The 22,815-nt window shown below is 42.7% G+C and overlaps 1 protein-coding gene across 3 annotated transcripts in view; it reads right to left on the minus strand.

The window, feature by feature from the left end:
* PITPNC1 (phosphatidylinositol transfer protein cytoplasmic 1) overlaps positions 1 to 22,815 on the minus strand; it is a 278,262-nt gene that overhangs the window by 121,571 nt on the left and 133,876 nt on the right. For all 3 annotated transcript variants that reach the window (XM_053570825.1, XM_053570827.1, XM_053570826.1), the window contains exon 2: positions 15,043 to 15,191. In XM_053570825.1, coding sequence (XP_053426800.1) covers positions 15,043 to 15,109 — 67 coding nt within the window. In that variant the 5' untranslated portion in view covers positions 15,110 to 15,191. The remainder of the gene's footprint in view (positions 1 to 15,042; positions 15,192 to 22,815) is intronic.

Below are 22,815 nucleotides of genomic sequence, written 5' to 3' on the forward strand. Positions count from 1 at the left end.
GATCATCTCTCATCTCATATATTCACCCCATGTCTCCTGACCTGGCCTGGTGAGAGTTCCCAGGGGCAGGCATAATCTGAACTAGTCTTAGGGTACAGTGTTTATTGGATCATAAAGAGTTTCTGGAACCAAAATCTAAACCATCTCTCCATTAGAAGCTTCTAGCTCTTTACAATCCAGATTACCACAACATTCTCCTTCGTATCCAATCTCACATTATAATTTATGCCCATTTGGGATTTGCTCCAAGAGATTTTGAATATCATTAGGCCAAATGTGGTCTAAATGGAATCTAATTTCATTTTCTCAACAGGCGTCAGAATTATGACGGCCTTAACTGGAAATTTTGGACTTTAACCTTCCCAGCAGAAAAGACAGTCCTGGGATTTTCTCCAAAACAGCATACCTAAACCCTGCCGCTTTCTGTACTGAGATGATGCTCAGATAAATGCAGTTCATTTTCTTTTTCTTTTCTTTTTTTTTATTGTTAAATCACAGCTGTGTACATTAGTGCAATCAAGGGGTACAATGTGCTGGTTTCATATACAATCTGAAATATTCTCATCAAACTGTTCAACGTAGCCTTCATGGCATTTTCTTAGTTATTGTATGTGGACATTTGTATTCTACCTTTAGTAAGTTTCGCCTGTACCCATTCTAAGATGCACAGTAGGTGTGGCCCCACCCATTACCCTCCCTCCACCCTAACCTCCCCCCTCCCTTCCCCTTCCTTGTCCCCTTCCCCGTATTCTTGAGGTGAGATTGGGTTGTAGCCTTCATGTGAAAGCTATAATTTAGCTTCATAGTAGGGCTGAGTACATTGGATACTTTTTCTTCCATTCCTGAGATACTTTGCTAAGAAGAATATGTTCCAGCTCCATCCATGTAAACATGAAAGAGGTAAAGTCTCCATCTTTCTTTAAGGCTGCATAATATTCCATGGTATACATGTACCACAATTTGCTAGTCCATTCGTGGGTTGATGGGCACTTGGGCTTCTTCCATGACTTAGCAATTATGAATTGGGCTGCAATTCTGGTACAGATGTCTTTGTTATATTGTGATTTTTGGTCTTCTGGGTATAAACCTAGTAAAGGAATTATAGGATCGAATGGCAGGTCTATTTTTAGGTCTCTAAGTATTCTCCAAACATTCTTCCAGAAGGAACGTATTAGTGGGCATTCCCACAAGCAGTGTAGAAGTGTGCCCTTTTCTCCACATCCACGCCAACATCTCTAGTTTTCGGATTTTGTGATGTGGGCTACTCTTATTGGGGTTAGGTGATATCTCAAAGTAGTTTTGATTTGCATTTCTCTGATGATTAAGGATGAAGAGCTTTTTCTCATGTGTTTGTAGATTGTGCGTCTGTCTTCTTTAGAGAAGTTTCTCTTCAAGTCCCTTGCCCACCCTGAGATGGGATCACGTGTTCTTTTCTTGCTAATATGTTTGAATTCTCTGTGGATTCTGGTTATTAGACCGTTATCGGAGGTATAACCTGCAAATATTTTCTCCCATTCTGAGAGCTGTCTGCTTGCTTTACTTACTGTGTTCTTGTCTGTGCAGAAGCTTTTTAGTTTGATCAGGTCCCAGTAGTGTATTTTTGATACTGCTTCAATTGCCTGGGGAGTCCTCCTTATAAAATATTCACCTAGGCCGATTCCTTCAAGAGATTTCCCTGCACTTTCTTCAAGTATTTTTATAGTTTCATGTCTTAAGTTTAAATCTTTTATCCAGTGAGAGTCTATCTTAGTTAATGGTGAAAGGTGTGGGTCCAGGTTCAATCTTCTACAGGTTGCCAGCCAGTTCACCCAGCACCATTTTTTAAATAGGGAATCTTTTCCCCACTGAATGTTTTTAATTGGCTTGTCAAAGATCAAATAATGGTAAGTAGCTGGATTCATCTCTTGGTTCTCTATTCTGTTCCAGACATCTACTTCTCTGCTTTTGTGCCAGTACCATGCTGTTTTGATCATTATCGATTTATAGTATAGTCTCAGGTCTGGTAGCATGATTCCTCCTGCTGTGTTTTTATTTCTGAGTAATGTTTTGGCTATTCGAGGTTTTTTTCTGATTCCATATAAAACGAAGTATTATTTTTTCAAGATCTTTAAAATATGACACTGGAGCTTTAATAGGAATTGCATTAAAATTATATATTGCTTTGGGTAGTATAGACATTTTAACAATGTTGATTCTTCCCAGCCATGAGCATGGTATGTTTTTCCATTTGTTAACATTTTCAGCTATTTCTTTTCTTAAAGTTTCATAGTTCTCTTTGTAGAGATCTTTCACGTCCTTTGTTAGGTATACTCCCAAATATTTCATCTTCTTTGGTACTACTGTGAAAGGAATAGAGTCCTTGACTGTTTTTTTGGCTTGGTTATTGTTGGTATATATAAAGGCTACAGATTTATGGGTGTTGATTTTGTAGCCTGAGACATTGCTGTATTCCTTGATCACTTCTAAAAGTTTTGTAGTAGAATCCCTGGTGTTTTCCAGATATACGATCGTATCATCTGCGAAGAGTGAAAGTTTGATCTCTTCTGACCCTATGTGGATACCCTTGATCGCCTTTTCTTCCCTAATTGCAATGGCTAAAACTTCCATTACCATGTTAAAGAGCAATGGAGACAATGGGCAACCTTGCCTGGTTTCTGATCAAAGTGGAAATGATTTCAGTTTAACTCCATTCAATATGATATTGACTGTGGGTTTGCTGTAGATGGCCTCTATTAGTTTAAGAAATGTCCCTTCTCTACCAATTTTCTTAAGTGTTCTGATCATGAAGGGATGCTGGATATTATCTAAAGCTTTTTCTGCATCAATTGAAAGAATCATATGGTCCTTATTTTTTAGTTTGTTTATGTGCTGAATTATATTTATAGATTTACGTATATTGAACCAGCCTTGAGACCCTGGGATAAATCCCACTTGGTCGTGGTGTATAATTTTTTTGATGTGTTGTTGGATTCTGTTTGTTAGGATCTTATTGAGTATTTTAGCATCTATATTCATTAGTGATATTGGTCTATAATTTTCTTTTCTTGTTGGGTCTTTCCCTGGTTTAGGGATCAAGATGATGTTTGCTTCGTAGAATGTGCTGGGTAATATTCCTTCTTTTTCTGTATTTTGGAAGAGGTTTAGTAATATAGGTACTAGTTCTTCTTTAAAGGTTTGGTAGAATTCTGACGTACAGCCATCTGGTCCTGGGCTTTTCTTTTTAGGGAGATTTTGTATAGTTGATGCTATTTCAGAACTTGATATAGGCCTGTTCAACATTTCCACTTCATTCTGGCTAAGTCTTGGTAGGTGGCATACTTCTAGGTATTAGTCGATTTCTTTCAGATTTTCATATTTCTGAGAGTAGAGTTTCTTGTAGTATTCGTTAAGGATTTTTTGAATTTCTGAGGGGTCTGTTGTTATTTCATCGTTACTATTTCTGATTGATGAAATTAGAGATTTTACTCTTTTTTTCCTGGTTAGGTTGGCCAAAGGTTTATCTATTTTATTGATCTTTTCGAAAAACCAACTTTTGGATTTATTGATCTGTTGTATAATTCTTTTGTTTTCAATTTCATTTAATTCTAATGCAGCTCATTTTAAACAGGACTGTGTTACCTTCACATCCTCATTTCCCACAGAATATTCCATGAAGAACATTCGGACCTTTTGTTTCGTCTTTGTGCTTTTAACAAAGTGTTTGATGATAATCGATTGTTCTTATCTGGTTGTCCATATAGAGATTTCGTTCTTTCTTTCCTTTTTCCTTTGTTTTTTTAGACAGTCTCACTCTGTCACCCTGGGTAGGTGTAGCTCACAGCATCCTCTAACTCCTGGGCTCAAGCAATCCTCTCGACTCAGCCTCCTGAGTAGCTGGGACTACAGGCGCCACTATGCCCCACTAGCTTTTTCTATTTTTAGTAGTGATAGTGTCTTGCTCTTGTTCTGGGTGGTCTTGAACTCCTGAGCTCAAGCGATCCACCCGCCTTGGGCTTCCAGGGTGCTAGTATTACAGGTGTGAGCTACCACACCTGGTCTCCACACAGATTTCTGAGGTCTTTACCTTCCTTCCCCAGCCTCTCTGATTCCTGTCTTACTCTTCTTACTGGTGGTCCTGGCTGGACTTTTCGTTGTGCTTCTAACATATTTGTTTACATGGCAGTAAAGAGGCAAGCGGTGTCTGGACCACAGTTGTCCCCAGCAGGAGGCAGGGTAGATGGGGCCTCACCCAGAGACTGGCTAGAAATGGAGTTCCCTGAACTTGAACACACAGACCCCACCATCTGCCTCCCTACTCAGGCAGTTTGTGTCAGGATTCTGGGAAAAGGGGCCTGGCTCGCACAGGTTCTTGGAAGGCTTTGCTTGGACAGTAAACAGGGTAAGGTGGCTAATGTGCTGGGAAGCCCTTAGGGAGGGGGTCACCTGTGGCCACGTCATCCCCTAGCAGTGAGGCAGAACCAAGGTGGAAAACTACGTGAGTAGATGCCCTGTAAGACCCTGAGCAGCCCTAAACATTCCGTTTCTATGATTTCCCATGGGGTCGTTGAGGAAGCAGATGAGAGGGGGGCGTGGTAGCCAGAGGGCCACACGTATGGAGATGGGGACAGAGGGGAATAGCATGGGCTGAGGTGGGGGGAGCACCTCAGATGTTTTATTATCTTCCATGGCACTTACCACCTAAAAAGTGTGTGCACAGCTCCCCTATTTATAAATAATGTAACATATACTATAAACAATTATATAGCATTGTAAGATTACATATTCTAAAATACATAACATTTTTATCTATTATGGAGACTGTACATTGTCACGCCTAACTGGAATGCAAGTCCCATGGGGAGGGGGAATTTTTGTTCTGTTCACTGTTACATCCCCAGCAGCTAGAAACAGTGCCTGCTATACAGCAGGTGCTCAATAAAGATATTTGGAATGAATGAAGACTGTCTCTGAATATGCAGAAGTCAATCATGACCATGAAGATTTTTTTTTTTAAATAGCATGGAATTAAGCTATTAGGTGAGAATCTATGGCTCTCACACCTTCTCTGTCACCTGGGCAATAGGCTCTCCCAAAGCCACATGAGTTCTGGGCACTGAGCTTACTGTAGGAGAAGATCTGGGAAATGGGATTGATTTGCTTAACAGATCTGGGACTGATGGGGAAGGATGAGAAGAGGAAATGGGAATGAGAGACCCAAACCATGGTGACAAGCTCCTACCAACAAGCTGTTAAGTAAAAGGACCAGCGGGTGGCTTTGAATGCCCAGCTGAAAAGGGTTCATGACTTATGGAAGCCAGGAGAGACTGCTGTGGAAGGCAAGGGCTGCCCAGTTGGGAAAATGTTCTCTCCCTGCCAATCAATGCAGGCATTAGGTGGAATCACCATTAGGAGCTGGCATCCCTCCCTGACTGGCAGCTGCCAGCACAGCCTAATTAATCCAGCAGCCGGGGTGGTGAAGAACACGACACTTTGTGGCTGAAAAACAAGCCTAAAAATAGCCTCCATCTTTCTCCAAGGCCCCTCCTCCCCCCTACCTCATTCCCTCCCCTCCTGGGCTTCAGTGGGAAGGGATCGGAGAGTGAAAATAAAAGGTGACAAAACAAAAGCCCACCTTCACACACTTCTGGATGACAGGTTTTATTTAGAGTCACTATTCCAGAGTTTGATTATTTTCTTACCTGCTGTCCTTGGATGGCAGTTGAAATGAGGCTTTCTGAAGATAAGCCAAGAAATACCATTTATTTGGTTAACTGAACTGGATCAAAGTCCCAAGCACAGCCACTGAATGCACTATTGCATTAGTTCTAATGTAGATGTACCAACGCATTAGCACTTACATACCAAAAATATTGGGCAGCCACCAAGATGCACTGTGCACCTCACAGTGTGTCAGATACTATAGGAAAGGCCAGAGGATGGGGAAACTTCACAGTCCCTGGAAGTCAGAGGCAAGTATAATATTAAAAAGATGAATGGCATTTTGAAAGGACATTACACCCAATTAAAAAATTGGCAAAGGAAGAGACATTTCTCCAGAGAAGAAATACAAATGCCCAATGAACACAGGAAGAGATGCTCAACATCATTAGTCATTAGAGAAATGCAAATGGAGATATCACTTCACACCCAGAAGGGAGGCTGTCATCAAAAAGACAGATGATGGTGTGTCGGTGATTACCCGGAGAACTGGAACCCTCATGTGTTGCTGGTGGGGATGTAAAATACAGTAGCCATTTGGGAAGGCAGTGTGGCAGCCCCTCTCCCCACTCACCTGGAGCTTAGTCTGGGAACCCAATGGGATACTAAAACGTTTGGGATTTTATAACAAGTGATAGAAAACAGCGACAATTCAGACACTCTGAGGGCAGCCGTGGCGCTGATGACAGGCAGTGGAGGTGTGGGGTAGAGAGGGCAGAATGAAGCCATCTGGTTCTGTTTAAAGATGGTTCTAATCACTGGGCTATTGCACTCTGGAGCTGCCTTGATTCCTGCTGGTTCTTAAGCCTCCAGATGATTCTGTGGGCTGCTGACATCTTTCCATAAAATGTCCTTTCGGCTTACGACTCATTTTCTTCTGCTGGCAACCATGAGCCTTAATTGAGAGAGCCTCAACCCTCCTTTTTGGCCTATCTCTCAGCCAGCCCCCATAGAAAACTTACGCAACAGCCAAAGTGAACCGATTGTTGATAGATGGATGTTTATCTTTGCTTGGTGATAAATTATTGTTGAATTTAACTCCCCTTTGAACAATTTTCTTTTCTTTTCTTAAAAAAATTTTTTTTTTATTTTGCAGTTTTTGGCTGGGGCCAGGTTTGAACCCCACCACCTCTGGTATATGGGGCCAGCGCCCTACTCCTTGAACCACAGGTGCTGCCCAAACTTTTTTTTTTTTTTTGTAGAGATAGAGTCTCATTTTATCACCCTCAGTTGAGTGCTGTGGCGTTCCACAGCTCACAGCAACCTCCAACTCCTGGGCTTAGGCGATTCTCTTGCCTCAGCCTCCCAAGTAGCTGGGACTACAGGCTCCCGCCACAACGCCCGGCTATTATTTTGTTGCAGTTTGGCCAGGGCTGTGTTTGAACATGCCATCCTTGGTATGGGGCTGGAGCCCTACCCACTGAGCCACAGGTGCCGCCCTGAACAATTTTCTGATTTCCACATTAACTGCAGAGTAGGCTCTGGTTACACAGGCTTTTAATACTTTTGGTGCCTCTAATAATTACTTTGGGGCATAAATCAACAAGGCAGTTTCTGAGTGTGATTTAACTTCCCATATAGATTGATGTACGGGAGAAAATCCACTCACTTTGCCAGCTCATGAATTCAAGCCTACAAATCAACAATATCACTCTGTAAATTATTAAATGGCCACCAGGAACATCTTAGTCACTGCCTGTCCATCTCTCAGGAACCCCTGCCCTGTGGACACTCACAGATGGACAGATGGACTCATTAATGCTGGAACCAACTGGCTTTGGACCCTACCTTGATCAGAAAGCAAGGACTATGACCATGCTGTAACTGTCCAGGGGTTCTCTTCAATACCTGCACAATTTGTTGTACATCGTTGGTTTCCATAAATACCCGTATAATGGATTACAATTATGAAGCAGCCTCACCAACATGGTAGTCACATGACTTGGTGGTGGCTCCAGGTTGTGACTATTAAATAATGGGCTTGGATTCCTTTATGATTACAAGAATTCATCTTATTCTTAGTTATGCCATGCCATTTTTTTTTCTTTCTTTCAGGCTAAATCATAGTCATTTCAGTTCTAAAATATGTGTCCAAACTCTACCAACTACACAAGAGCTTTTTAAATTAGGAAATGACATAGCAAGTTTAAAAAGCATCTCTTTCTTTCTGTGGCTCATTGCTTACTCACGTGTGCAGAGAATCAGGATAATGTCTGACACATAAGTCCAAGCACAGAAAATTAGGGTTGAAAAGGATCTTCCAGGTTGTCCAGCTCACTCAGCCACCTGATATGTTCAACCACTTGTTTGATGTTTGAATCTGCTTGAGGACACCCCCGGATGAGGGGGGTCCCATAAATGCTGGACCATCCTTGGCCACAGCAAAATCTACTATCAGGCACCCTGTTGCCTTCTCAGATGGTTTGTGTGCTTGGAAATTTCTTCCTTAACCTGTATTTAAATCTTACTCCTCACATGCCCACCCATTAGTCTTGGTTCCATCCCAGGAGGGTAAAGAAACTAGGGCTTTATGATTTCAGGATTTCTTTTTATTAAGCACCAAAGGAGGCAAGAAAAGCTTCATCTTTCTGTTTCGCCCCTTTTAATAAAAGGATTTGTTCTGTAAAATTTGGATGCAGTCGAAAGGGCGCACTTGAGGACCTAGAAGACTACATGTGGCCTTAAAGCTGCAGGTTCCCCACCTAACACTTGAGTTTTCTGGTTCTTAAGTTTCTGAAAATACTTTGTCTATATTCATGTTAAAGCCTGCTATAAAGGAACAGATAAAAATATCCCAGGTATGTTCTGATTAGTGGAAAAATTGGGTAAGATTATCAAGTCTATGTTTTTTGATTTTTTACTTTGCTTTTATTGATATAGTTGAAAAATAATGTTTTCAGCTGTATATTTATTACATGTACACACACAATATATATTATTATTGTGTATGTGTGTGTACAGATATAATTGCTTCATATTGAGTTGTCAACCCAAATCACCATATTGCTTTCAAATATATCATTGCAAAGTTATAAATCCTTCATCCTGTGCTAACTTATACAATTGGTATTTTAGGATTCAAAAATAGAACCACAAATTAGGCCCTATTTAATTTCATCTTGATAGAAAATGGCCCATAATTCCAAATGACTAAAGTTTTTCTGGATTCTCATTCAGTCTTTTCAATTTACCATCCATTCCAGCTACGGGTTCCTCAAGACTTTGGAAAGGATGCTACCAAGATAGCCAGATAATTGGTTTAAAAAAATCCAGTAGGGGGCGGTGCCTGTGGCTCAAAGGAATCGGGCACTGGCCCCATATGCTGGAGGTGGCGGGTTCAAACCCAGCCCCGGCAAAAAACTGCAAAAAAAAAAAAAATCCAGTAGGGGCTCGGCACCTGTAGCTTAACCAGCTAGGGTGCCAGCCACATAGTTCAAATCTAGCCCGGCCAGCCAAAAAAATCCATTAGGGCTGGATTTCTACACCACAACACTAAGTCCTGGTATTTCTTAGACACACATAGAACTTTCTCTCTTGGTTGACATTATCCATCTGTACCTTTTAGATTATTCAGTCAGTCACTAATCCACTCCATTTTGACAGCAACCAGGCTATATTTTTCTACCTAATTTATTTTTAAAATATTATATTTAATTATGGAGAATTCCAAGTATATAAAAAACCTGAGAGAAAGTTAACAGATTCTCATGTATGTACTCCCTAGAACTTATGCTTTTAATTTGATTTGTAAATTATAGCAAAACTAACCATTTTTGGTGTACAGTGCCATAAATTCTAACATTATCACCCATATTTAACAAATTAGTATTTTCTTATGTTTGTGATGATCTTTCTTTTTTGTTTTAGCCCAGGCTGGAGTGACTATTCCTAGGCACAATCGTCACATTCTACAGGCTGAACTGCTGGGCTCAATGGATCCTCCTGCCTCAGCCTCCTAAGTATCTGAAACTATAGGCATGTGCCACTGTGCCTGGCTCTATGTTTTTTTTTTTTTAAGAATATAGAAATAAAATGTCATAGGTACAGGTGAAATAAGGTTTCCTACCAGGCTAACACATTCCCTCCCTCTCCAAAGGTAACCTCTAGCCAGAGGGTGGCTTGTCCCTGTTTTGATGCTTTTACCACAAGTTTAGTTATCTGTAAACAATACGTATAACTGCAGTAATGTTACGTTCATCTTAGAAATTGGCATAAAAGGCCCCATACTATACATACGGATGTAAATGCATACATATATTTTGTTTGTTTGTTGCAGTTTATCTTTAGCACGTTGTGCTATGCCTTTGAAATTTATCAAACTGTGTCTGGGATCTGGTTCATAAAGTTGAGCCATGGTGAAATCTTCCATTTTGTGAACATACCTTTATGTATTCTCATTCGCAGATACTGGGATTATTTCCACTTATTTCCCACCACTTAATGGTGTTAGCATTAATCTCCAGGTACACGTCTCCTTGTGGACAGTGCAAGAATTTCTCTAGGTTTCTACTTAGAGTTGTTAAAGCAGAGCATATACCTATTTTTAACTTTGCTAATTGTCAATGGTTCTCTAAAGAGCTGATACCAGTTTATACCTCTTACCAGCATTGGAAGTGAGTTTGTCTTCCCACAGCCTTGTCGACCCCTGGTGTTATCAGACTTTTTGACTTTTGCCAGTCTGATGTGTGTGAGAGGGCAGGCTATTGCCTTTTCAAGTTGTGTTTTCCTGTCTTCTAACCGGGTAGGCATTTTTCTTATACAGTATATATTGGCCGTTCATATTTCCTCTTCTCTGAATTGCATGTTCAAGTTCTTGCTCACCTTTAGATCGTCTAGTCTTTCTTTAAAATAAAAAAATTGATCTATAAGAGTAATTAAAATATATTTGAATGCCAGTCCTTGGTCTATATGAATGTTGCAAATATTTTCTTCCAGAAAGGGATGGTTCTATTAATTTTGGTATTTTCTGCTATGTAAAGGTTTATTTTTTAACTTTTTATGTGTATGTCTTATGCTATGCAGAGGCTCTTAACTTTAATGTAGTGATATTATTCAATCCATTTCTTATGTCTTATTTAATTAGTTCTACCCTACTCTCCAGTTAATAAAGACATTTACCTATATTTTTCCCAATATTTTTCACATTTAAGTTTTAAGTCAATGTGAAATTTATTTTTTTGAAAATAAGGGTCTAGTTGTTTTGACCTTATTTGGTATGAAATAAGGGTCTAGTTGTTTTTCTAATTGGAAACCCATTCATTCCAACATCATATACTGAAGAGTTCATTTTTTCCTCATTAATTTCTTATGCCAGCTCTGTTAGACACTAAGCACTAAAAATGTCATGGATCTATTTGGGGGTTGTTTTGTTCCATGAGTTTGTTTAACTCTGCTCTAGTCCTCCCCTGCCTTAATTGCTTTGTGATTTTTTTTTTTTTTTTTTTGGCTGGGGCTGGGTTTGAACCCGCCACCTCCAGCATATGGGACCAGCGCCCTACTCCTTGAGCCACAGGCGCCGCCATCCCCTGCCTTAATTGCTATAGCTTTATGAAAAGTCATGATATCTAGTAGGGCAAGTCCTTCCTATCTCAACTTTTCAAAATTATTAATATAAATTTTAGGATTATCTACTCCAGTTCTGGTTTTTACAAAAACGACATGCTTGGCATGTTAATTAGATTTGCATCTAATTTATAGATTGATTTGAGAATTGATTCCGACTTTATAATACTTCCCATCCATGAATATAGTATATTTCACCATTTGTCTAAGGTTTTAAAATGTCCTAAGTAAATGTTTTATGTTTTTCTCCAGAAAGATTGTGCTCATTTTGTAGATTTATTACTGGGTAACTTTAAGTTTCTCTTTCTATTATACATGGATTTTTTAAAATTTACATTTTCCCATTTATTGCTCTTGCTATATAATAATGCTGTTGACATCTGTAGATGGATTTATACCCAGAAATCTTACCAAATTTCCATTTTGATGTTAATAGTTATCTATTAATCTATTAATTTTGGTCTTTTATGCTATGCAAAGGTTTATTTTTATTTTATTATTATTATTATTATTATTTTTGAGACAGAGTCTCACTATGTCACCCTTGGTAGAGTGCTGTGGCATCACAGCTCACAGCAACCTCCAACTCTTGGGCTTAAGCGAGTGTCTTGCCTTAGCCTCCTGAGTAGCTGGGACTACAGAGTCCACTACAACGCCAGGTTATTTTTTTGTTGCAGTTGTCATTGTTGTTTAGGGGAGGGTCTGAAATCTCTATTAGACAATCATATTATCTGCAAGTGATCCTTCTGTTCCTTCCTTTCTCACACTTTTTGTAGGCTTCTCTTTTTCCTTCCCTTGCTTCTTATGAATTGATCAAGTCTTCTCTTGAAAATTATATAATGTTTTACTATTCCCTTCAGGGGTTAACTCTATGTTTTGACTATGCATACTTGCCCCTAAAAACCTAAAATTAATCATCAGCTGTCTTCAATTTCTAAGTATTAGCCCCTTAGAGTATTTTTAAAATATAATTACCACCCTCCCATCTTATGTGTTGTTGTTTATTATTTAGATTCCATGAATAGGGCGGTACCTGTGGCTCAGTGGATAGGGCATTGGCCCCATATACTGAGGATGGCGGGTTGAACCCAGCCCCGGTCAAACTGCAACAAAAAAATAGCCGCCGTTGTGGCGGGCACCTGAGTCCCAGCTACTTGGGAGGCTGAGGCAAGAGAATCGCCTAAGCCCAGGAGTTGGAGGTTGCTGTGAGCTGTGATGCCACAGTACTCTACCGAGGGCAATTAAGTGAGACTCTGTCTCTAAAAAAAAAGATTCCATGAATATACCCTAATTTAATCACATTTCTGCTCATTTGGGTTTGCCCAGATAGTTATCAATTTGTTCTTTATTACTTCTCAAAACCTATCCTTCCCAAGCTCAGTTTCCTCTCTTAAAGTGTATCCTTTATAGTTCTTTCAATGTGGGTGTCTGCATAGTAACCTCTCTTAGCCCTTGATTGTCAAAAACTATTTTTATGCCTGATTCTCAGTTCCAATTCTCCATTTGTGTGGGCTTGGGGCCATAGTTCCTGTCCCCTGTGGGTATGGTCTGTGCAGTCCATAGACGTCAGGGCCTGTGCAGCTCTGAGGTCCCCCAACTACCTCCGCATTGGCAGGTCTGCTTTCCAATCTGTTTTGAGTTCGCCTCTTTATGTCTGGCCCCTGAGGATTTCCCTTTCTTTATTTTGAGCTCAACTTTATATAGTTATATTTCATCCTGTGTTCGTCCTGGGAAGTGGGGAGGGTCCCCCTTAATCTTGTTAGTTACTCTTACTGGAAGTCCACATATTCTATTTACAACAAATTTCTCTCTTGGTGATGTTTATTACTCTTCTTTATATCCTAGAAATACGATATAACAAAGCAGACATGACAGGGACAGCTGGACACTTATTCTTCTGTTTTAATAAAAGTTACAGTTTCTAAAATTTTTCTTGATTTTGGTACATAGGGAACATTCCCCAGGCAATAACTTGGGAGAATGCAATTGTCTGCCAAGAAATGGAATTTTCCGTAGGTTTCTATTTTCCTGCATCGCCCTCACTTCTCTGTGCTCTACAGAGGTGATCCCTGAGGAGAAACCTGCTCAATATTTGATTTACACTCTCTACACTGAGAACACCAGAGCAGCGTATTGAGAAACCCGTCCCTGTGAGGAAGCCAGGCCCAGGGCAGATCTGCAGCTCAGCTCCTGCTGCAAACCCACAGCTGGCTGGAGGCCGAACTGGTTCCAAAGCCTGGGAATTCACAGCTTCTAATAGATGAATGGGATCAATCTCATTTGCATTTCATCGTGACTCAGGAATTCCCTGGTACTGCATCTCTAGACAGATTAAAATGCATTGGTCTAATCAGCCCAAGCACTCCCCATTCCAGACACTGGACTGGAAGACTTCCATCCACCCTAATGACAGGACCCAAGTTCTCCTACCAAGAAGGAATAGACCACTTTTGCCAGAGTAGAGACAGTGGGAGATGGTGGAATCTAAATATGGTTCTTTTCCGAGATGTATGACCATGTGCAAGGCTTTGAGAATGGTCAAAATAGTCATAGGGATCTGAATAAAGGGGGGCACTGCCCAGCTAGTGTGTTGGGAACACTTTCTGGATAAGCACACCTGGGCCAGTCGGAGAGGCCATGGACAGGGGTATATTCACAGGAAGGCTGACATAAGACTCACCTTCTGGACCAGTTAATTTCTTTTTCTTTCTTTTTTTTTTTTTTTTTTGAGTCAGAGTCTCACTTTGTCACCCTTGGTAGAGTGCTATGGCATCAAAGCTCACAGCAAACTCAGACTCTTGGGCTCAAGCAATTCTCTTGCCTCAGCCTTCCAAATAGTTGGGATTACCAGCAACTGCCACCACGCCTGGCTATTTTTAGAGGTGGGGGTCTCAATCTTGCTCAGTCTGGTCTCAAACCTGTGAGCTCAGGCAATCCACCCGCCTCGGCCTCTCAGAGTGCTTGGATTATAAGCGTGAGCCAGTGCGCCCAGCCACCAGACAGTTAATTTCAATAAAAGGTATCAACCATGACATTTAACTACAAATATTCTGACCCAGAAAAGGACTGAATGGAAGAAGATGGACCGAGTGGGGGTATAGGGTGAGGAGAAGATCAGATAAGACTTACTAATCAGTTACGCTATTAGTGACGAGAAAATAGTAAGAGATTAAAGACTATATTTTGCAAAGCAGAAATAGTGGTTTCGAGTAGTACTGCTTTGTTATCCTGATGCCTTCCCCTTCCAAAACAAGAGACAGCCTCTACCTTGGGAAGGATGGGTCCACTTGAGAAATGGAAGCCACCTTAGCCATCACATATCACTTTGGTCACAAGTGAGTGCTCATTTTGTCATTTCCCTTGTTGGACACCCTAAGTGGTCACCCAGTAGCAAATGGAAATCTTACATCTTACTAAGCCAAGACCCAAAGGCACACTGCCACCTTCAACACTTTTTACAACGCATCAGCAGAACCTATATGCTGCAGGAAGAGAGAAGATGAAGTCCTTTAATTTTTAAGATTAGATTTCATCTTAACAAGTCACCAAGGGGTGGGAAAGGTCAGGTGAAACTCCTCCTTGTGAAAAGGTGGCTGGAGATGATCTTGCAGAATGCAGGAGGGATTCTGGGTGCAGAAGCAATGACAGTGGTGGTTGGAGAAGGTGGCCATGGCGACTCTCCAAGTGACTTTTTCATCCCAGACACTCAACTGTCTCCACCTGGGTTGTACCGGGGGTCTGGCAGGAGGGGGTCTCGTATGGAGTGGAGCTGCCAAGACTTACCTGTTGAGATACACCCGCTTCTCGGTGAACTGCCCGTTGCCGTGGTGAGGGTCCTCGAAGGGCTCATTCTGCACGACCTCCACGCCTTCTCCCCGGTCGCTCTGTTCGTGGCTGTGCTTGCTGATCATGTACAGCTGTCCGATTTTGTACTGCAAAACACACAGAGACCGAGGCACAGAGGTCAGCGCCACCACTCGCCTTTGACACAGCAGCAGCAGCAGCACCACCACCACCACGGGGCAGTGAGCAGCTACGAACATCAGCGCTTCCGCCGAGATGAGGAAGCGGCCACAGGGGCCTACTGTTACCTTTCTGAGGGAGCTGGGGAAAGAACGAGTTGTGAGACGAAGGTAGAACAGTGCGTTCTTGTGAACATTCTGCATCACCTTGGCAAGTGCTCCCTGGGGAAAAGGGCTTTTGGCAGCTGTCTGAGCCTCAGGAAGGGAGCACTGATCCCCCTTCCATGCTGGCCCAGCAGGGTTACATGGAGCTACAGGCCTGTTTGGCATGGCCAAAGACAGCCTGGGTGAGTGTGTGTGTGCACGCGTGTGTTATTTCAGTCCCTGCTTTCCCAGTGATTAACAGCATTGCTGAGCACATAGGATTAGCTATCCATTATCTCAATGTGCTCAACCCTCCTGGAGGCCTCTGTCCCCCAGAACAGTGGTTCTCAAAGATGGCTGGATGTTATAATCACTTGGGAGTTTTGTTGTTGTTATTGTTGATGTTGTTTGGCAGGCAGCTTTTTTTGGGAGACAGTCTCACTCTGTCACCCTGGGTAGAGTGCAGTGGTGTCTTCATAGCTGACAGCAACCTCAAACTCCTGGGCTCAAGCAACCTTCCTGCCTCAGCCTCCTGTACAGGCTCCCACCACAACACCCAGCTAATTTTTCTATTTTTAGTAGAGATAGTTTCTCACTCTTGCTCAGGCTGGTCTCAAACTCTTGAGCTCAAGAGATCCACCGGTCTCAGCCTCCCAGAGTGCTAGGATCATAGGCATGAGCCACCGTGCCCAGCCCATCTGGGAAGTTTTAAAAGCACCAGATGCCCAGGCTCTACCAGGCGTGGAGAGCAGTGTTCCAGAAGGCTGTTCCCCACCAAGGACTATCTACAGAATCTTTAACTCTTTTTCATCCAAGTCTATGAAGAGTGTGGAGCCTTTCATCCCGAGGTCACAGAAGCCATGTCTTACACCAAAATAATAACGCAGAGCAGGACACGCTATGAACATTTTCTGTCCTTTCTTCAGTTTCCAGTCATCCCATTCTCCTTGCTCCTGCTCTGAAAGACTTGGGGCCAGCAGGCATTTCCCCCCCAGTGGACTTTCAAAGTGGCAAAACTAATTTGATGGAGGAGGTACCAGGAGCACAGTGACTTTTGCATGAGCGACAACTCTGCGTGGCCTCAGGACAAGGACAGGGTGATCCTGCTGTGGTCCCTCTGGCAGACCCTGTGTGAACCCACAGAGACACGGTGTCATTACCTCCGAGCCCTGTGTGGCAGGAGAGAGGGGCCCGAGTGTGCTGCAAGCTAATGTCAACTCTGGGTTGGTCCCCAAAGAACCCAGGCCAGCAGGGACGCAGGGCCTCTGTCAGAGAGAGAGAGAGAAGCATATTTTAAATGAAGGGGCAGGTGGACCGTGTAAGGTAACAGTGCAGCTGGTTCCACAGCTGAGGATATATGTGCCTGAAGGTGTCTCTTTCATCAGAGGCAAGTGCAGGGCCAGGAGTGTGAAGATGCTCTGAAAGGCTCTCCTGTGCAGCCAGCCCTGGGGATCGTGTAACCATGACAATGGAAGTGACCTGGTGGGTTCTCCTTGAAGGGCTGCACTTCCCGTGCAATGCCCCTCTCCAGAATGGTCTGCATTTAAAATGCGTTTAATGGGAGCAGGTTTGTGTGTGCATGTGTGTGTGCGCGCGTGTGTGTACATCTATGTGCGCTTAGGGAGAGGGAGGAGTGCTGGGGATAAGAGCAAAAAGAAAGAGGAAGCTGACAGATAAAACCAATGTTTAAAATGAATTTTAGGATCAGAAGTTTGATCTGGTCCAGAGAACTGCCTTGGCTTTTGCTCCTAAAGACTAGACACACTTTCAAGGAGGAAGACAGTGAGAAAAAGCTTATGCACTGGAGATTGGCGTGCTACATCTGTGAGGGCAACGCTCCGGAAGTCACACGCAGATGGCACACAAGTCTGTCACAAGGTGCTCAGCTGCTCGGCGGGTGGGGATCCCACTGACTTTGTACTTAGTGTTGACAAAATGTTTACATACAGTGGAGTATTATTAGCCATAAAAATAATGAAGTACTGATACTGAAACTCCTTAGTGGGTGTTAAGGCTGAATTACATCCTCCCCAAAATGTGTATGATAAAGTCCTGACCCCACCTCAAAATGTAATCTTATTTGGGAATAGGGTTCTTTTTTTTTTGAGACAGAGTCTTATGCTGTTGCCCTGGGTAGAGTGCCGTGGCATCATCATACTCACAACAACCTCAAACTCTTGGGCTCAAGCAATCCTCTTGCCTCAGTTTCTCTATTTTTAGTAGAGACGGGGTCTCACTCTTGCTCAGGCTGGTCTTGAACTCCTGAGCTCAAGCAGTCCACTTTCTTCAGCCTCTCAGGGTGCTGGGATTACAGGTGTGGGCCACAACAGTCGGCCTGGTGATGGGGTCTGTACAGAGGTAATTATGTTAAAATTGAGGTCCTTGGGATGGGCCCTCATTCGGTATGGCTGGTGTCCTTATAATAAAGGGAAGCTTGGACACAGACAGGCACAGAGAAAATGATGTGAGAAGATGCCCCTCTCAATCCCTGGGATGGAGGCCTGGGACAGAACCTCCCCTCAGCCTCCAGAAAGAACCAAGCCTGCTTACACCTTGATTTCTAAGTTCTGGCCTTCAGAACTGTGATGGAATAAACTCTTGTTTGAGCCACCTCATCTACTGTCAGAGCGGCCCCAGTGAACTACTAGGCTCCACAGGTGTCGGATTTCCTTCAGGGGCGATGAAAGTGTTCTGGGTGGAGGTGGTGATCGCACAGCATCACGAACGTCCCAGATGCCACCAAATTGTTCCCTTCTGGTTGATTTTATGTGGTTGATTTTATGTCACATGAATTTCACCTTAATTTTTTTTTAAAGCGTCTGCTTTAAAGCTGACACCCCAGGTCCTGTCATGGGCTTTGTATGGGGGTTGGCGAAGAGTTCTTTCCGCTGCTGGACCGTCTTCAGGTGCTCCAACCTGCTCATGTATGAAAAATGGATGGAATCAAGGTCGACGCGTGACACAGAAAAACCATTAGCCAGACGCGCGTCAGCCCTGGCTGTGCTCAACTCGAGGACTTCCTGCTCTGTGGGGACAAGAGCGACTCCAGCAGCTGATTCACCAACAGCCAGTGCAGGGCCCAGCTGCCCGCCCCCATTGATCATTCTAGAGGCTCCTGTGCGAGCCAGTGCAAGGCAGACACCAGCATTAGCTCACCACAGCAGCGCCAGTCTGGGGGTGACCCACGGATGTCGAGCCCAGACACTGGGATGGCTGAGGGCTCTCTGGTTGTCACTTCTTTCCTTCCCCAGAAAATCAGGCCTCATGGTGGCTGTGGGAGCTTGGCTGTCTACAAGCGGTGGTTTTGTTATTCTTTTTAAACCTCAAATTGACTCTCAGACACAAGCAGCAAACTGTTTCTCAGTTGGGGGAGTAGGAAGGGACAGATAGTCCTTTAACCACCTGTTGCAAAATCATAAGTGACCCTGCTAAAAATGCTGAATTCTGGTTCATTCCAGACCTTCTACATTCAGGCTCTGGGTAGAGGACAGTGGGATTCTTACTTAAATGCACACTAAAATGCTGTGAGCCCCGGGAGCAGAGCGCAGCAAAGGCACTTTGTCGGCACGCTCTCTCTCAGTACTTAAGTGTTCCGTCTTTTGGCAGCCTACATGTTTTACACTCTTTCATACTTGTTCATTTCTTGCAAAGCTTTATCCCTAATTTCGTGAAAATACCACATCCCTGATCACCAACTCCAAACGAACTTGTGTGTTGAATGAAGATGGCAAAATCCAAACACAAAGAAGGGTTCTGAAACTTTCAAAGCCTGAGAATTGATCAGAGAATTGATGAGGAGGTTCATGATGTGTCATTGCTTTCTTAACTGCCCGTCAGGCACTGATTAGATGCTTTACATTCATTTCTAATTTTACAAAGATTGGCAGATGAGGAAGCTGAGTCTCAGAGACGTTAAAGACTTTCCCCACGCCAAGTAGCTGCTAGATGACAGAATCAGGATTTGAACACCACGGATCTAAACCCTTTCTATTCCACCCATCTTCAGGCCTTATTTCCTTATCAGGTAAATTACTTCAACAAATCTAGAACTCGCTGTGTTTAAAAAAGCAGGGAGAGGGAGGTATAAGAAAGCTACTGCCTCTGAATTTTGCTATTTCAGAAGATGAGTAACAAAAATCTGATTGAAAGATCAAAGTTGTTTAATCTGTGCTCACATAAGGAAAGGCGGGACAATTATGCTCTAACTTGGTAAAATCTATTGTTATAATTCTGGAGTTTGGGTAATCATCATTATAGGCAATCACGATTAGAGACAGCTCCACGCTGCAGGCTGAGCCTCCGTGTGAGCTATCATCAGAACAGCTACCCCAAATAATTATCTCTGTAGTCAAAAAAAAAAAAAATCATGAGATTCAGAGCTTTCCCACACACAGTGCTGTGTGTCTGATAGAGCTGCAAAATTTGAGACTAGGCAGAGTTGCATAACGTGCTGGAGATGCTGAGCAGTTTCATCGTTTGTACTTTTGCAAACTCTCGGGCTAAGCTCCATCAGGTGACTTCATATAGTTTAACTTTGAACCTTGATTTCAGAAAAGGCAATGCCAAGCCAAAACTTCTGAGTGCAGCAAGGGATTATTAACTGAGCTGCAACTATACCTGTAACACCATCCTTGCCTGAAGAAGTATTGGACCCAATGTTTCAGGGGTCCTCAAACTACAGCCCACGGGCCACATGCGGCAGTACGATTGTATTTGTTCCTATTTTGCTTTTTTACTTCAAAATAAGATATGTGCAGTGTGCATAGGAATTTGTTCATAGTTTGTTTTTCTTTAAACTATAGTCCGGCCCTCCAACGGTCTGAGGGTCAGTGAACTGGCCCCCTGTTTAAAAAGTTTGAGTACCTCTGTATAAACTCAAAGCTACAATTGATTTCCACTTAACCTTTCCCCAGATGCTGAAAGGGGAAAGGACCAAGGGGGGTGTCACCTGCCTTCCAACCAATCATCTCCGTGCTCTCCCTTCCTGTCTTCTCTCTCTTCCTCCGTTAGTCCCAATGCCATTTGCAAGCATCCTAATTCGAAAAGGGGGAACCACCACTTTGTAGTCAAGGTCACCAACTCTGGGTAGAGTTATTCCCTGATGATATGATCAGGGACCTCAAGGTCCCAGATCAGGAATCATCATTTATATTTACTTTGGTCTTTGCCATCATAATGGAAGGGTGCCACTTAACCTAATAAGCTTATAGGAAAACACCTGCCCCTCTGACTTACTGTGAAATCGCCATCTGATTCCTGCCTGTCTCAATCGGGCTATGTGGATAGAGAAAAGACCAGAGAGTGATATAATTTGGGGTTTGAGGGAGTTGCCCACATTATTTAAACCGCTGTTGGTGTTTTTGTTGAAACCCTTCTTCTAGCCTGCTCCACTTTCAACACGTGGACTTCAAAGCGCAGCAAAACAATTGCTTCACAATGCATGAGCAGAGAGCATCTGAAAAATAACCCATGCAGGACTCAGGCCCACTGCTGGCTTTATGCCAAGTGGTGTCAAAATTGTAATTACACACAGAGAAGGAAATACAGTGAGTCCAGATTTTGACATCCTCATCTCAGAAAGAGAGAGCCTGGAGCTGCCTGTTTTCTGTAATCCAGCAGCATAGCTCAGGCACTGGAATAGATGTTCTGGTCTTGGCAAACTATGTGGGCTGGTACCTGTTTTTTAAATAAAGTTTTATTGGCACACAGTCATGCTCATCCATTCTATGGCTGTTTTCTTGATACAATGGCAGAGTTGAGTCATTTCAACAGAGACTGTAAGGCCTCCAAAGTTGAAAATATTTATTATCAGGACTTTTACAGAAAAAGCTTGCTGACCCTGTTCTATATTACTGCCGGGTCCAGTCTGGGCCATCCTCAGCTGTCACCACTTGCTATATGTGACTAGGGAACATTTGAAATGTGGCGTCTGCAGTGGAGGGACCGAATTTTAAACTTCCTTTCATTTTAATTAATTTACATTTGAAGACTGATGCTTGACTCAATTATTAGAAAACCTTTATGTATGTCTGAAACACCTTGGGTGTGTGAATCTACTTTTACAACTGGGGATTTTATAAAATCTAAATGCAGATTAAAATTTCTGAATCTAATAAATACAAACATTTAGTATCTCACTTGAGATTGCTGCTGTAGTATAAAATGCACACTGGATTTTGAAGAATTACCACCACCCCCCAAAGCAAAATAGCTCATTAGTAATTTTATATCGATTGAAACAAGTGTATTTTGGATATACTGGGTTAACTAAAATATAGTTTCAAAATCAACTTCACCTATTCCTTTTTTTTTTTCTTGAGACAGAGTCTCACTATGCTGCCTTTGGTAGAGTACTATGGCGTTACAGCTCACAACAACCTCAAACTCCTGGGTTTAAGTGATTCTCTTGCTTCAGCCTCCCAAATAGCTGGGACTACAGGGGCCTGCCACACTGTCCAGCTACTTTTGTTGCAGTTGTCCGTGTTGTTTAGCTGGCCTGGGCTGGGTTCAAATCCATCAGCCTTGGTGTATGTGGCTGATGCCATATCCACTGTGCTGTGGGCACCGAGGCAATCTTTTCCTTTTTATTTTTCTTTTGATGTGGGTATTGGAAAATTTTGTATTACATATGTGGCTCTCATTTTGGGCTCAAATGTATTTCTACCCAGACAATACTGGGCTAGATCCTAATTCAGCCCAACTGGGATTCTGGGTGGGGTCGCTATGTCATGCCAAATTTCACCAAGACTCTGGAGGCTGGAAGGTCAGGAGTTGAAGCTAGGCCAAGAGTTTCCAGGTGTTTCCAAGCTAGTGAGGCAGAGTGCTGGTAATTAGGGATGCATTTGGAGAAACCCTCCTTTCCTGGTGACTGGCTATTACCTGGCCCTCCAGAGAAGTGATAATTGTTCACAGTATGCTAAGGTAGAAAGCACTGGGGTTTTAAAAATGAAAACGGGGAGCCAGCATCCTGATTTTGCCTTTGTAACCTTACACAATTGACTTATCAATTGTTTGCTATCATTAAAATGGAACTAATAAAATAACCACAGTTTGCTATCATTAAAATGGAACTAATAGAATAACCTCCTAGGACATGGTGAAAATCAAGTGAGAAAAAAATGTATGAATTAAAATGCTTTGTAAACTGTAAGGCTGCACAGCAACTGCCAGAGCTAGTCCTCCTAGTCGGCCATATGGCTGGCTGGGACGCGCAGGTGTGCCCCATTCATGTCCCTGTGGTGCTAGAGTTCTGTAAAGCAGAAGAGGAGGCACCTGTCATGTACACGCACTGTGCCAAACCCAAAGAAAGGCTCAAAACTATCTTTTCCTTCTCCAGAAGTTTCATTAAATGGTAGTCAGATTGGACGCTTCCCCAAAGTATTATAAAAAGCGTGAGAATTTCCATTTACATGGGGTAACTGCTATGATCAGATTCTTAGAGACAGAAAGT

This window comes from Nycticebus coucang, chromosome 18, assembly GCF_027406575.1.
Source record: "Nycticebus coucang isolate mNycCou1 chromosome 18, mNycCou1.pri, whole genome shotgun sequence".
Classification (NCBI taxonomy): domain Eukaryota; kingdom Metazoa; phylum Chordata; class Mammalia; order Primates; family Lorisidae; genus Nycticebus; species Nycticebus coucang.